The 13,974-nt window shown below is 36.0% G+C and overlaps 1 protein-coding gene across 6 annotated transcripts in view; it reads right to left on the reverse strand.

The window, feature by feature from the left end:
- The window catches only part of WDFY3 (WD repeat and FYVE domain containing 3), a 281,573-nt gene that overhangs the window by 117,333 nt on the left and 150,266 nt on the right, over nt 1-13,974 (reverse strand). For 5 of the 6 annotated variants that reach the window (XM_060114184.1, XM_060114194.1, XM_060114190.1 and 2 more), the window contains 5 exons: nt 12,465-12,658; nt 8,109-8,566; nt 6,175-6,258; nt 1,524-1,701; nt 503-717 (listed from right to left, as the gene is read on the reverse strand). In XM_060114184.1, the coding sequence (XP_059970167.1) occupies nt 503-717; nt 1,524-1,701; nt 6,175-6,258; nt 8,109-8,566; nt 12,465-12,658 (1,129 nt within the window). The remainder of the gene's footprint in view (nt 1-502; nt 718-1,523; nt 1,702-6,174; nt 6,259-8,108; nt 8,567-12,464; nt 12,659-13,974) is intronic. The other variant, XM_060114198.1, reaches the window with a different exon arrangement.

Genomic DNA, 13,974 nt, shown 5'->3' on the forward strand with positions numbered 1-13,974 from the left:
CATACGTGGATACATTGTACCAATGTCCATTTCTTGGCCTTGATACTGTCCTGTAGTTACATAAGATGTAACCACTGGGGGAAACTGGATGATGGGGACACAGAATCTCTCTGATCTACCTTTACAACTTCCTCTGAATCTTATTTTAAAATTTAAAAAGTGTTTCTCAAAAGAGTTCGTCCACGTAAAATGTTCTTATCTATAAAGTAGATGCAAGTCATACAAATATAACATGACTTCATTTTTAAAGGGAAGTAAGAGTTTGCTGGATTCAAGCAAAAGAAATGACCAATGGACAAAAACATCCTGCTTACTAATAACTAGATTGATCTGTTTATAAGCACGATATTTTGGGCATTTTGCCCATTTTTGTGGTGTTTTGGTTTTGCCCACAGATAACTGAATATATGTTTATTAAAGCAAGACTCTTGACTATAAAGACTCTAGAAACGGCCATTACTAATGGTGGCTTATTTGAATGTGAAGAAGAGAACATACTGACCTCAGCACCATGGGCTCCAGAGCCTGAGAGGCTAATCGTTCAAACATCCGCTGGAGGGGCGGGTGCAGTGAGTGGTCCTCATCAGCCAGTGCAGCACTGCACCGCTGCAGCAGTCGCGCATGGAGACCAGCTTCACACATGACTTGCTGGTTTCTTTCTGTGTGCACCAGTGATTGTAAAATATTTGCCACGGCAAGTTGAAGGTCCAAGGCATGCTGAAGTTAACAAAGAAATTCATGCCACCAGGGCATTCTTAATAAGATAGGTGATAGTTCTCTCCTTTTAAGAGTTGAAGTACACCTGTTATTTTAATATGAGGTCTCTAGATGCTTCAAATTACATTCAGATGAATTAAGTAGCTGACTTAGAGGGACACAGCAACTCCAGGACAGGGCTAGGGAAATATTTCTGGTCTTCATTCTGCTAGAAGCATACCTAGCTTGACTCCATTTTCTTTCAAGTCTTTCGTATTACATGACTATATGTAACTAATAATAGTTTTATTTTTATAGAAATAGTGGGTATGACGTAAATATTTTTCATGGTAAGTAAATAACCAGTTTAAAGAATGACCTATTGTTAACATTTGTGACACTTTAGGCCTTTGAAACCATACATTTTAAACAAAACTAGTCATCCAAACTCCAGTTCACCCAAACTCTTGAGTGTTACAAATGAAAATACATAAATAGCCTCAAAATGGTACCTTCAGTCATTTTTCTTCCTGTATTATTTATTAACAATTTCCACTGCTGAGCAGGATTTACAAGGAGAAAGAGAATTATTTTAGTACCAGAAGTAACTGCATTTTAACAAATGAGTTGTATTCTAAAACATACGTATTTACTACTCATTAGGAAAGTTAAGACTCAAACACGAAAATCCTGTTTTTTTTCCTTTACCTACTTCAGTACGTGACACAGAAAGGTTCCATGTCACCTTCTTGGTCCCACTCCCTTGCTCATGCAGTCACACCTTCCACTCATTAAAGACGGGAAGGAACCAATCTATCCAAGCTTACTTCTGGCTGTGTCACTGACCCAACAGAGGCCAGGAGGTCCAGCATAGAAAGCATGGCTCCAGGATGGATGATGACAGCATCAGAACTCTGGAGAGATGAAGTTGCCACATGTACTTTCAGGTCAGCAACATTTTTAGGAGGGTAGACAGGGGGAGTTGAAACAGAATGATATGCATGCCTATGAAAAGAAAGAAGGGTAATTGGGTATTTAATTTCAATCACATTCTCTGTTCATTTTCTTCATCTTCTACTACCTTTCTCCACTGAGTAAAAAAAAGCCTTATAATTAAGGGTTGGGTTACAAAACACCTTAACGTTGGGAAATTAAAAAACAATATATTTTCAATTCTTGAGTCACATACAGACAACTTATCAAGTCTTTTAGGCTCTTATATGTTTTTACCACTTACTATTTGGATTGTTTTATTAAAGAATGGCACATGATGACTAGTTAACATTACTCTATGATGTATTTGAAAGTTGCTAAGAGTAGATCCTAAAAGTTCTCATCACAAGGAAAAAACCATTTTTTCCTTGAATCTATGTAAGATGATGAATGTTAACTAAACCTACTGTGGTAATCATTTTGCAACACATGTAAGACAAGTCATTACGATGTACACCTTAAACGTTATACAGTGCAATATATCAATTATATCTCAGTAAAACTGAAAAAAAGAAAAACAAAAAGCATAACATACATGACAGAAGATATAAAGAATAGGTGAAATTACAGTGAGTCAAAGCTCTAAGAAAGATGATAGTTCTGATAATTTGTGATGAGAGTACAAGTTATATTAAGTGCCTCAGTGAGTGTTTTCTTTGAAATTTCCTATGTGTTTTTAACCTTTCCTTAAACCATGGGTAATATAATCAAGAACAAACAAGATCAAAGCGGCCTACTCTATAACTGGTTCAACTGAGTCAGAGTTGGCTCAGAATCTGGCCACATGTCATATTAAGAATCAAGGGAGTTCTCCTTTAGCTTATTTGCAACTACATTCACGCTCTTTTGCATTATCCTCCCTACCACTGAGAATATTCGCAATTTTTAAAAACTTGGGATATTTTACGTAACAAACTTCCGTGAGTTAGAAAGCCTAGCCATGCCCTGAATGCACAACATTTCTTCTCATCAATGATCTCCACCGTCTATTTCATACTCTTCTTCTGCAATTCATGAGTTTTGCACATTTTGCATCTTGGCACAAGGAAACAGATGCTTGTGGCTTCAGCCTATGGGAGCTCTTTGTTCCAATGAATTGGTTTCAGCATAATTTGTCTAATGCTGAGCTCTGTCACTGAGAGCAGCGCAGTTTCAGCTCTCTGGCACAAGCGCAGCTTGGGAAACAGATGCTTTAAGTCACTGATTTAGTAGCAAAGAATTGGCACTGCCTTTTTTTTTTTTTTTTTTTAAGTACATTCTCTTTTTAACAGAGATTCTAGGAAAGTATTCAGCTTCACTTAAAAAAAAGAAAAAAACACATGTGTGCTACTGTTTAAAGTCAGCATATCCTCCACCTACTCATTTTTTTCACTCCCTGGTTTTTTTCTGTTTTTGTTCAGAAAGATTTAATTTCTAAACTTACTAGAATAGTTTTCTAAATGTTTATTAACAACAGGTATCCTCCTCCCATGTTTCTCCCTTTATTCTTTAAAATATTTTGACCTAACTAGAAAAAAAAAGATTCCTAATTCCTCTATTGTGTAATAGGAACTCCAAACCATTAAGAAATTTCATAAAAACTGTTTTCATTACACATAAAAACTAACACAATTTTGAGAAAAAACATCAATTCTAATTGTATATTCTAGTTACAGGCCTTCCGAAATTATTTCTTAGTTGCCTGATTTAATATAAATTTGAACTTAAATTATTGATACGTATAGCTAGGAAGAAGTCCTTTATGTCTTTGGAAACTGAACTCTACTAATATGTAACTACTATAGTAGTAAACTTTTAAAACTTATATAGAAAAATATCTAATGTAGGAATTACATTATTCTTCTCAAACTAGAAAAATACTGCAAACATCGTAGAAATCTAAAACATGGTATTTATTAAGTAAAATTAGGTCTATTTTAACAGCCATTATATAACATTAATTCTTACTAAGTCACTTAGGTATTGCCACAGGTATTACCATTTTTTACATTTAGAGACTGTGGTAAGCTTATTACATTGGTAAATACCAACCAAGACCTAACCATTTGCAAAGATAGGATAAAATGACATTGCAAAATTTAGTTAATTTTTATGTTGCAGTTAATTTTAAAGCTTAAAGAAATTGCTACTTAATATTTCAATCTAAATTCTCATATATACTTAAGACTTATCTACCTCTTTTGGGAATATATACTTAAATATTTAAATTCTGAATTTGCTTTGCCTTAATTATCAAGTGTGTATAGGCACTAAGTAATGGACACCATGTTCAAACGATAACTAGTACTCGCCACTGTTTTTGCGATTGCAGATATATTCTGAGAGTCTTGATTACTATTTTGTATTTTGCTTTCACCTCCTGTGATTGAATATTGTTCAGCATAATTCTGTTCCATTATTTCTTCTGAATAATGAAAAAAAAATTACGAGTTTTAGTTTTCCAAAATAAGGTTTCCTAGTTCGTTTTCCTCCAATTCTTCAAATAGAGAAGAATCTCCAAGATTTTACTTGCCAGACAAGTATCACAAGTTGAAATTTCCTTAGTACCTTAATCTCCACAAGCCATAAAACTAACACAATGTTGGTTTTTCCTTTTGCAAACAAAACAAAACATGTTTTGCCACAAGAAAAAAGATGCCCATAAGCTGATGTAATTTGAGATGTTCTGGAGATATTCTAACTTCAAAAATTACTATACTGTGAAGTAAAAAAAGTTTTCTTTATTAGCTTATGATTCTTATCACTGAGCAAAATGTATGTAACCTGACCAGAATGGCAAGCTACACTGACCTTATTATTAGCAAGAACAGCACTGGGAGCTTCCTTGGGGTAACATAACTTGTAAGCCTAATTAGAATTCCCATGGATAAAATACGCTCAACTACAACTGCTGATTCAGTGAGAGTTTCCCCTTAGGTCAAAGACAGGACATCCTTATACGTAGCTGTGTTGCAAAAGATGAAAAACTGTTTTTGATCGAAGGCCTTGAATAACTATGATATGGAATAAAATGCTGTTTTCCCTTTGTCAAACTACTATTTAAATAAATAGTAGGTTCTAATAGATCTTTAAATATTTGTCCCCTTAATCTGTGAATCCCTATTGAAAGTATTCTGTAATTTTTGGTTAATACTTAATGAATTTAAACACAGCAATTTTTAAGCCTTTACCATGTATGACAGAATCATAAATACGATTTATTTTAATGATTAAAACTATTTAGTAACTGAAACTATTTTTCTAACATCCAGTAGTTCTCTGGGATAGTAAGCACACATGAATCTTGCAACACAAAGCATACCTTTTACCTTATTCATTTTAGCAACAGAAAAATACACTAGGTCAACTCAAATTGATTTCATAATATCTTGAATCAAGAACTGCTCTTACAAACACAAAAAAGAGGTAGTAGTTTTTAAATACAAATACATTGAACAATACTAAATTCATTTAACTATGCCATGATTTACTAGAAGAAAATGAGCTGTAAGCCCCAGTGTAAATTTAAAAGAAAAAGGAAAATATAAGCCCATATACCTAATGAATATTACTCTTAAAATATACTGAAATACCAAATTTATAACAAATACTTCAAATTTAGTACTAAATTAACCACAACTGTGTTCATGTTTCAAAATCTGAACAACAGAAATAAAATTAAACAACAACAGAGCAGAACCTCAGGATTCATTTTTAAAAAGCCACAGTGGAAGAGAATTAATACAAGACTTAAGAAGTCCTTAAGCACTTGCTTATGAGGAAAACAGAGGCAGGAAGAGTATTTGGTGCCAAGTGCACAGACTATGATCATTTTAAGTACAGGTCACAAATGGAATCTCAAATGGATCTTAATTGTATTCTTGCCAATCAACTGCTGGTTCTTTATAGTCATAAGCTTTATATATGAGGTAGACTACATCAGTTTAGAAAGAGATTTACACACAACTGATGAAAACAGGAGCTAGGGGAGTATTTTTAATTCACTTTTTCAAAGGTTAGCCTGCTGAGTCTTCCTAACAGCATCATATTTCAACTGGTTGAACCCGATTGAGAAAATACACATTTCCTCAGCCAGCACTGGGATGTTCATTTTGAAGTAATACTAAAAACCAAAGAATGATCCCAAGCACATTTAAAGTGAAAAGAAAAAGGGGAAAAATATTCTAGTTAAAGAGTAGAGGCATTACATCCTCATTTCTAAATTAATTTTAATAAAATACATGCTGGCTCTAAAATGCATATTTTAGTCCAAATAATAGAGGTGGATGACAAAATGCTACATGTCCTTCATATCTTCATAGCATCAACACATTTTACTCTCATAAATATACTCAGCAGAAACTGTTTTAAAAACAAAAACAAAGGTATCAAATAGAAAGAAAATAATTAAAGTTACAAAGCACAAAATCCACATTAATATATAACTGAGCACAGAAGAAAAAAACCCATACAAGTAAAGATTGACTTCTGTTATTAGATCAGTACCTTTTCCTGGACAAAGCTGGTGTACCCCAAGGAGAGGGGAGAGAAGACTCACTTGTCAGGCAAGGAGGGATCTGTTCTGCACGACTACAGACAACAAAACAGGGTGGTTTAGAGAGGTTAGAACACGACACCAGGTTGGCAGTTGGTTAGTTTCACAAGAAATATCAGTAAAAGTTTAATAGGGAACATCCTCCATACTCAGCGGGAACAAGGAACAAGACTACAACACATGCACTGAGGGAAACAGAAAAGCATGCTTTAGGCAGATGCTTATTCATTAATGTTAACATGTAACATATCTGTTAAACAGAGTACTATAGGCCTTGTTTTTTGAGGAAGCAAACTAAAAATAAGGTATACTAACTAGGATAAGTTAGAAAACAAGGGAAAAGAGGTTGAATCTAAATACACAAATTTTAATTTTAAAAAACACCTTATTCCCTCAACACTACACTCTCCCATGGTTTCTATAAGTTAACAATATATATGCATTTTTATTTTCAAGGCAGGGAAAATTTGAAAACCTTTTTTACATTACCTGTGTTTTCTATCTAAATACTAAGGCCAAAGAAATATTAAGAAACAAGAAACATCTCAGTAGGTATTTCAAAGTAGATAATTTTACAGTTAAGGATATAAAAGCTTTTGGCTCTACCCAATAGAGTTACTTGCTTTATTTATGGGGCCATTATAGAAACAATTCACTTGTTTTATGAAGTAAAACTATGGTAATGGTTAAAAGTGATAATGCTTGGGGCAAATCAGCAGCATGATCAGCATGATCACTCTCACATTATTTTCAAAGTGAGAGCTTAATTGAAAACACACTTTAAGAACTGAAAATAAGTGATTTAGGTAAAGCAGACTTACGATCTTAGAACCCTGGATTTTCCACATCATAGATTTTATCACAATATGTTATCGTTTATTTATGTGTTTGTATTTAAGGTAAAGGATGGATATAACCAAAGTAGCCTTGTGCTGAGTTGCACCCTTAATGCCTAGCATGATGACTTGGCATGTGATAGGTGTTTGCTAAGTACTTGTTTAACAAAGGAATGAATAAATTAATCTGATGGACTCCTGAACTATCAATGTCTCCCAGGGAGATATATCATTTTTTGAGGATTATAAAATGTTAGGAATGATTATGAACGTTGAGACTATGTCATCTGTCTGAAAATACATGTAATCATAACTATGTTCTATTGATAACTAATATCAATAAGTCTGGATGTACCTAACGTTCTTGAGAATACAGAGGAAAAAGAAAACATAGGAAACACCACCATGAAAAGTAAACTTCAGGGACTGCCCTGGTGGCACAGTGGTTAAGAATCTGCCTGCCAATGCAGGGGACATGGGTTTGAGCCCTGGTCTGGGAAGATCCCATATGCTGTGGAACAACTAAGCCCATGCGCCACAACTAGTGAGCCTGTGCTCTAGAGCCCACGCGCCACAACTACGAAGCCTGCGCACCCTAGAGCCCGCGTGCCCCAACTACTGAGCCTGCGTGCTGTAACTATTGAAGCCTGTGTGCCTAGAGCCGGTGCTTCACAAGAAGAGAAGCCACCACAATGAGAAGCCCACACACCGCAACGAAGAGTAGCCCCCGCTCGCCGCAACTAGAGAAAGCCCACACGTAGCAACTGAGACCCAACATGGGGGAAAAAAAAAAGTAAACTTCATTGAAAATGCTCTGCTAAGTGCATTGAGAGCTTAACTCTTACCTGGTTTTACAAATAATACACAGATGTCCATGCTGAAAAGCTTAACATCAGAGCAATAGTAATATTCACAGATAAAGTGATAAGTAAATGAGAGAGAAGATTCATTTGTTTTCATTTTCTTTCAGGTTAAATTATAACTTAAGCCTTAATGTTGAGGTCATACATAGTATACCCTTTAATTCAGAGCACAGAGCAGAGCCATACCTGTCAAAAGAATCTGTGGCTACTTTGTAGAGATAAATAAAGAGTTTACTGCAGTGCCGTAGAGTGGGTGACACTGAATCCATCAAGATTATGTCTTCCTCTAAAAGTCTTTGAAATGGCTGTGTATTTGAGGGGAAGACATTCATGGGGCTTATTTTTCTTAAGTCTGAGAAACAGCCAAGAAATCGAACGGCATCTGCCAACTTCTCATACTGAATCTCTGTTTTGAAGAAATGAGAGTTGGCCGGCTCATAGCGCATTGCTGCAGTCAATGTGCAGAACACAGTGTGGAGAAGTTCAAACACTTGATTCTGGTTCACTTTCTCCCAGCCATTCTTGGGTGGTGAGCTCAAAGATCTTTCCATAGCAACAAGCAAGGACGTAATGTACACAAATCCTCCAACTTTCCTAAAAACTGTTCTTGAACGATGGCTTTCTCGAAGGACTGACAGGAGGGCCTACAGGGGACAAAGAAACAATACAAACAAAAACAAACTTATAATTCAAATTAAAAATAACTGTACATGAATGTCAAAGGGGAATGCCATTCTGTGAACATCTGATATGAGTATTTTTGTCATTTACCGAATAAGCAGTCTTATGAAGCATGCCAAATATTTTGCTAACTAAAAAGTGCCATATTAAAAGCAGAAGATCGTTTTAGAAAACACTATAGTCTACTGCTTTTGACAGAATAATGGATATATCCAAATCCTGGCTGAAAAGCCTTTCCTATATATTTGATGAATAATGACATCAATGAATTCAGTGATTTTTACAAAGTAATTTTATTAAACAAGTAAAATACATATTCGAGTATAATTTTACACAATCATGAAAACTTATGACTGTGTGTATACAAAATGATTTATTCTAGAAAGGATTAGAGAGATGATCAGGGAAGCCAAGAGATGAAGTATTCTGATTCATATAAAATGACCATATCCCGATGCTTTGGAAAGAGCAGTCACTTCAGAGGAGTTATTAGACATTCTCTCTTGCAAAGTGAACTGCGGCCTGAGGGCTGAAAGCATGCTCTTTCCCAGAATAGCTGTTAAGGCCAAACAGGTAAAACAAACTTTTATAACTATCAGTTATTTTCTGAACTATCATACTTTTAACACAGTTTATTATTAAAAATAACACATTATAAAATTACTTAACATTTTATGGGGCACTTACTATGTATTAGGTACTTCTTTAAGTACTTTAATACATTTAGCTTATTTAATTCTCTCAATAATCCTATGCAGCGGAACTATTACTATCCGCACTTTAGAGATGAAAAATTGAGGCCCCACGTGGTTAAATAATTTGTCAAAGGCTTATACAATGTCAAAGATAGGATTTAAACCCAGGCAGTCTGATTCCCCTACTCATGCACTTAACCAAAGAGCAATTTGAAATCTGTTTGCAGATACACAGGCTCCTTTTCCCTGTTTCAGCAACTGAAACACCATGAGAAACTAATTTTGCTTAAGACACAATTTACAATCTTCCCAGTCATTACATTTGAAAAGGCCATTTTATTAAAATATCTCATACATTTCTAATAGTATTTGCAAAAGGGAAAAGCTAAATAATATATATAATTACCTTTTACAAATATACTATTGATAATTTAGAAATTATGAGATTCCACTGTACATACCTATACCTTATTATTTTAAAAGACAGAAAATGTACAATCTGTATATGTAAATAAAATTTAGAAATACAGTGTATTTCTTCCATTATTCTCCAAGCAGTTAGTTTCCATTTTGTTTCCGTATCTTCTCAAATTTAATAAACTGTACTTGTAATATCAACTCCTATTTACAACAAGACTTCATAACTTTTTGTTATTTTTAAGCATCTTATAACCTAGCCTGAAGGTTAAATGCAAGGGCTAGAGTTAGCACACTTGGGTGGAAATTTTGACCCCAACATTAAAAAGCATTTCACTACGGTTAGTTACTTAACCTTTCTGTGCCAGAGTTTCCTCTTATGTAAAATCTAGACAATAATAAGAACTTACTTTACAGGAAATACATGTAAAACCCTTAGCAAAGTGCCTGGCATAAAAACCCATAACCATCATCGTCTTCAAAAACACACTGGGGAAAAACTGGACATGTATTATTTTATATATGAGGAAGCACGAGTTAAGAGTCGAAGTAATATGTACAAAATCGTATCGCTGGTCAGAATTATAATAGGGGTCAGAAAAACAGTGCTTATTAATCCTTAGTCCAAAAGTACTCTATGTTGTGTGCTTCTGGATAAGTTCACCTCCTACTGCCTCAAAACTGGTTAGTCTGTTGGCACTGTGACATTATCACAGCATAATCTCAGTATCTGAAAATTTCAAATACCATGAATAACTTAATATCCTGCTTAAATCAATAATTAATGATAATGTAACAAATGTCAAAGTTACAAGGAGATGTAGATGCGAGGTGGTTCATTAGGCAAAATCATCAGCTACATATTCACTCCATTTGCATAAATCTAATGCTTACAATTCAAATTTGTACATTGGCAGAATTATAAAATACTACCTATTACAAATTAAACTACATAGGTCTGCGGTTGTCTCAACTGAATGGAGACAGTGAGAAGCAATTCTGAATGAAGCAAAAATGGAAACTGAAACTGGAATCCCAAATCCTCCTCGCTGCCTTCCAACACTACTTCATGCCCTCAAAGCAGTGGAATGCTGGAGCCCGCTCATACCGGTCAGGAGAGCCAAGAGTTTTATTTTTGGAATTCTGCATACCAGTTGTTAAAAACATAACCATAATTAAAAATTAAGTCCTGGGCTTCCCTGGTGGCGCAGTGGTTGAGAGTCCGCCTACCGATGCAGGGGACACGGGTTCATGCCCCGGTCCGGGAAGATCCCACATGCCGCGGAGCGGCTGGGCCCGTGAGCCATGGCCGCTGAGCCTGTGCTCCGCAATGGGAGAGACCACGATGGTGAGAGGCCCGCGTGCCGCAAAAAAAAAAATAAAAATAAAAATTAAGTCCTATAAATTTAAAACTAAATTAATTATTGCAAAAACAAACGTAGTAAATACTCAGAACTCTGTACTTCTTAGTTATTTTCTATATTTTATTATTATTTGTGCCCTTGAGATATTATACAATGGGGTGCTACTGTACACCTCTTCCCAAGCCACATTCAGTAACACATTAGTTGCCTGAAAACAGGTCACAGTGGGAGTACTGACACCATGGAAATCAGTAAATGCAGCAATATCAGGACCCCCTCCTGTCTTCCTCCTGTCTCAGTCAGTTATCACCATTTACCAGAACAACACCGTTTTAAAATTAGTCAGTTAATTACCTCTTGTTGGCTTTATCTACCAATATTTTACAAATCCAATTACAAAGGTACCAAGAAAGAAGGAAAATGTATGTTTAAGAAGTTGGCAACCTTAACGACTTTTATTTTATTTATTTATTTATTTTTATTATTTTTTTTATTATTTTTTTTTTTGCAGTACGTGGGCCTCTCACTGTTGTGGCCTCTCCCCGTTGCGGAGCACAGGCTCCGGACGCGCAGGCTCAACGGCCATGGCTCACGGGCCCAGCCGCTCCGCGGCATGTGGGATCTTCCCAGACCAGGGCACGAACCCGTATCCCCTGCATCGGCAGGCGGACTCTCAAACACTGCGCCACCAGGGAAGCCCCCTTAACGACTTTTGAAGGCACTTGTTTTTACCCCAACAATCCCCTCAAATATACAAATGTTCCTCAATATTGATATGCATGTAGATGTCTTCCTTGTCTAAGAGATAAATTGTGGTCAGATTATTCTTGCTTTTAAGTTAAAATGCACACTCAAAATTGTCATTTCGGGAATTCCCTGGGGGTCCAGTGGTTAGGACTCCGTGCTTTCACTGCCAGGGCCTGGGTTCAATCCCTGGTTGGGGAACTAAGATTCCACAAGCCACGCAGCCAGGCCAAAACAAAAAAACAAAAAAACTGGCATTATGCTCAAAACAGGATGAAACATACAACAGCATAAAGGAAACCACACAAATTTCTCATTATTGATGAGAAATTAACTGAATAAAGCAAAAGTTTAATAAAAGAAATACATGATTCTAGAAGGGAGCTATACTTCCTGTCATGTCTGTGCCAGGAACAGGGTGAGGGTCCCAGGAGAGGAAGTCAGAGGGAAAAGAGACAGCTGTCATCCCCAGGGGCCTTGGAGGTCAGGTTAGAGACACTGGCTTTTCTTCAGTTATTATTTTGACATAATTTTAGACTTGACGAAAAATTGCAAGAATAGTTCGTAATAGTTTTAAGTCATTTAAAAACAGCCACAGATTTTAGTAGTAAAAATCATAGCAACACACTTATCAAACTTACTCTTAGGATGTCAGTCTTCAGCTGCAGTTCTGTTGGTGGGGCTGAGTGCATCAACCCCAGGAGCGTGCCCATGTCATCATCCCCATTTGGAGAAAGCACCAACTGCTGGATCATCATCAGGGCATGCTGCCGACATTGTGGGTACCTTACTATATTATGCGCACATCTTGCGCCTCCAAATTCTCGAAAAATTCCTTGGAGGAAGGAGAAAAAAGAACAATATGGGCTAACTTAAAACATTCTAAGCCAAATGAATTAAAACCTGATGTTTTCGTAGAAAGAATAACTCAAAAGAATGCACATAAAACCCACCCAGCTATTTCACTTTTTAAATTACAATAGAAAAATCTCCTTTTAAATTTACAATTACAATACAATACAAAACTGTGGGTTGTCAGCAAAGGCATATATAAATTTTCTGTAGATTTCCTTTATGCAGGAATGCCCTGGGGCTTCCCTGGTAGCGCAGTGGTTAAGAATCTGCAACTAAGCCCACGCGCCCGTGTGCCTAAAGCCTGTGCTCTGCAACAAGAGAAGCCCACACACCTCAACGAAGAGTAGCCCCCACTCACTGCAACCAGAGAAAAGCCAGAGCGCAGCAACGAAGACCCAACGCAGCAAAAAATAAAATAAATAAAATAAATAAATTTGAAAAAAAAAAAGGAGAGAGAGGGAGCAACTGTAAAAAAAAGGAAAAAAAGAAAAAAAGCACGTCCTGGTATGGTCAACATGTCCAACTTCTCCAAATCTAGACTATTCGGAAATTTCAAAGGTAGATACCAAAGAGGCCAATATTTTTATGTAGAGGCTTTACTGAACAATACTTGAAATCAGTTTAGTAAAAGGCTTTTAGAGGAACAGTATCCCAAATAAATGAGGTTTAAACTGAAGAAGGCTTCTAAAACAGTAGCAAGAAAACAATGGAATAAGTTATTCTGCAATGAGAAAAATTACAAGGAACCAAACTTTTTTAGTTAGTAGAGCACACAAACAAAAAGAAGACAAACGCTACAACAGAAAGCATTAGGCACTGCACTGTCCCAAAGGATTTATGTAGATTTATTTAATCCTCACCCCCTACTACACAGATGAACATATGAGACACGCAGAAGTTGAGTGGCCAAGGTCAGACATACAGCTAGCAAGCAACCAGCAGGATTGATGCCTATATAGGCGCGTTCTATAGCCTGTGCTTTTGACCATGAATGATACTATTCTTATGTCAAATACCATCTTTTGAGTATATTAAAAAAAATGGACCAAGTGATCTAAATCATCAATTAGTATTTCCTCCAAAGTAACTGTTCTATCCTTTATGCTTTCAGAGTACCTTGTATATGCCACTATTGTAATAGTTTGTATCAAACCGTCTTAGTATTATTTGCTTATATATTTGGTCCCCTATTAGAATTTGATTTCCTTTTGGCCTGTGTTTCAAAAAATGTTTCCTGAAGGAATAAATGTCAAGCATATTTTGTGGAAGTGGCCACTGTTCTCTCTATTTAGTGAC

The sequence above is a fragment of the Mesoplodon densirostris genome, chromosome 1 (genome assembly GCF_025265405.1).
Source record: "Mesoplodon densirostris isolate mMesDen1 chromosome 1, mMesDen1 primary haplotype, whole genome shotgun sequence".
Lineage (NCBI taxonomy): Eukaryota > Metazoa > Chordata > Mammalia > Artiodactyla > Ziphiidae > Mesoplodon > Mesoplodon densirostris.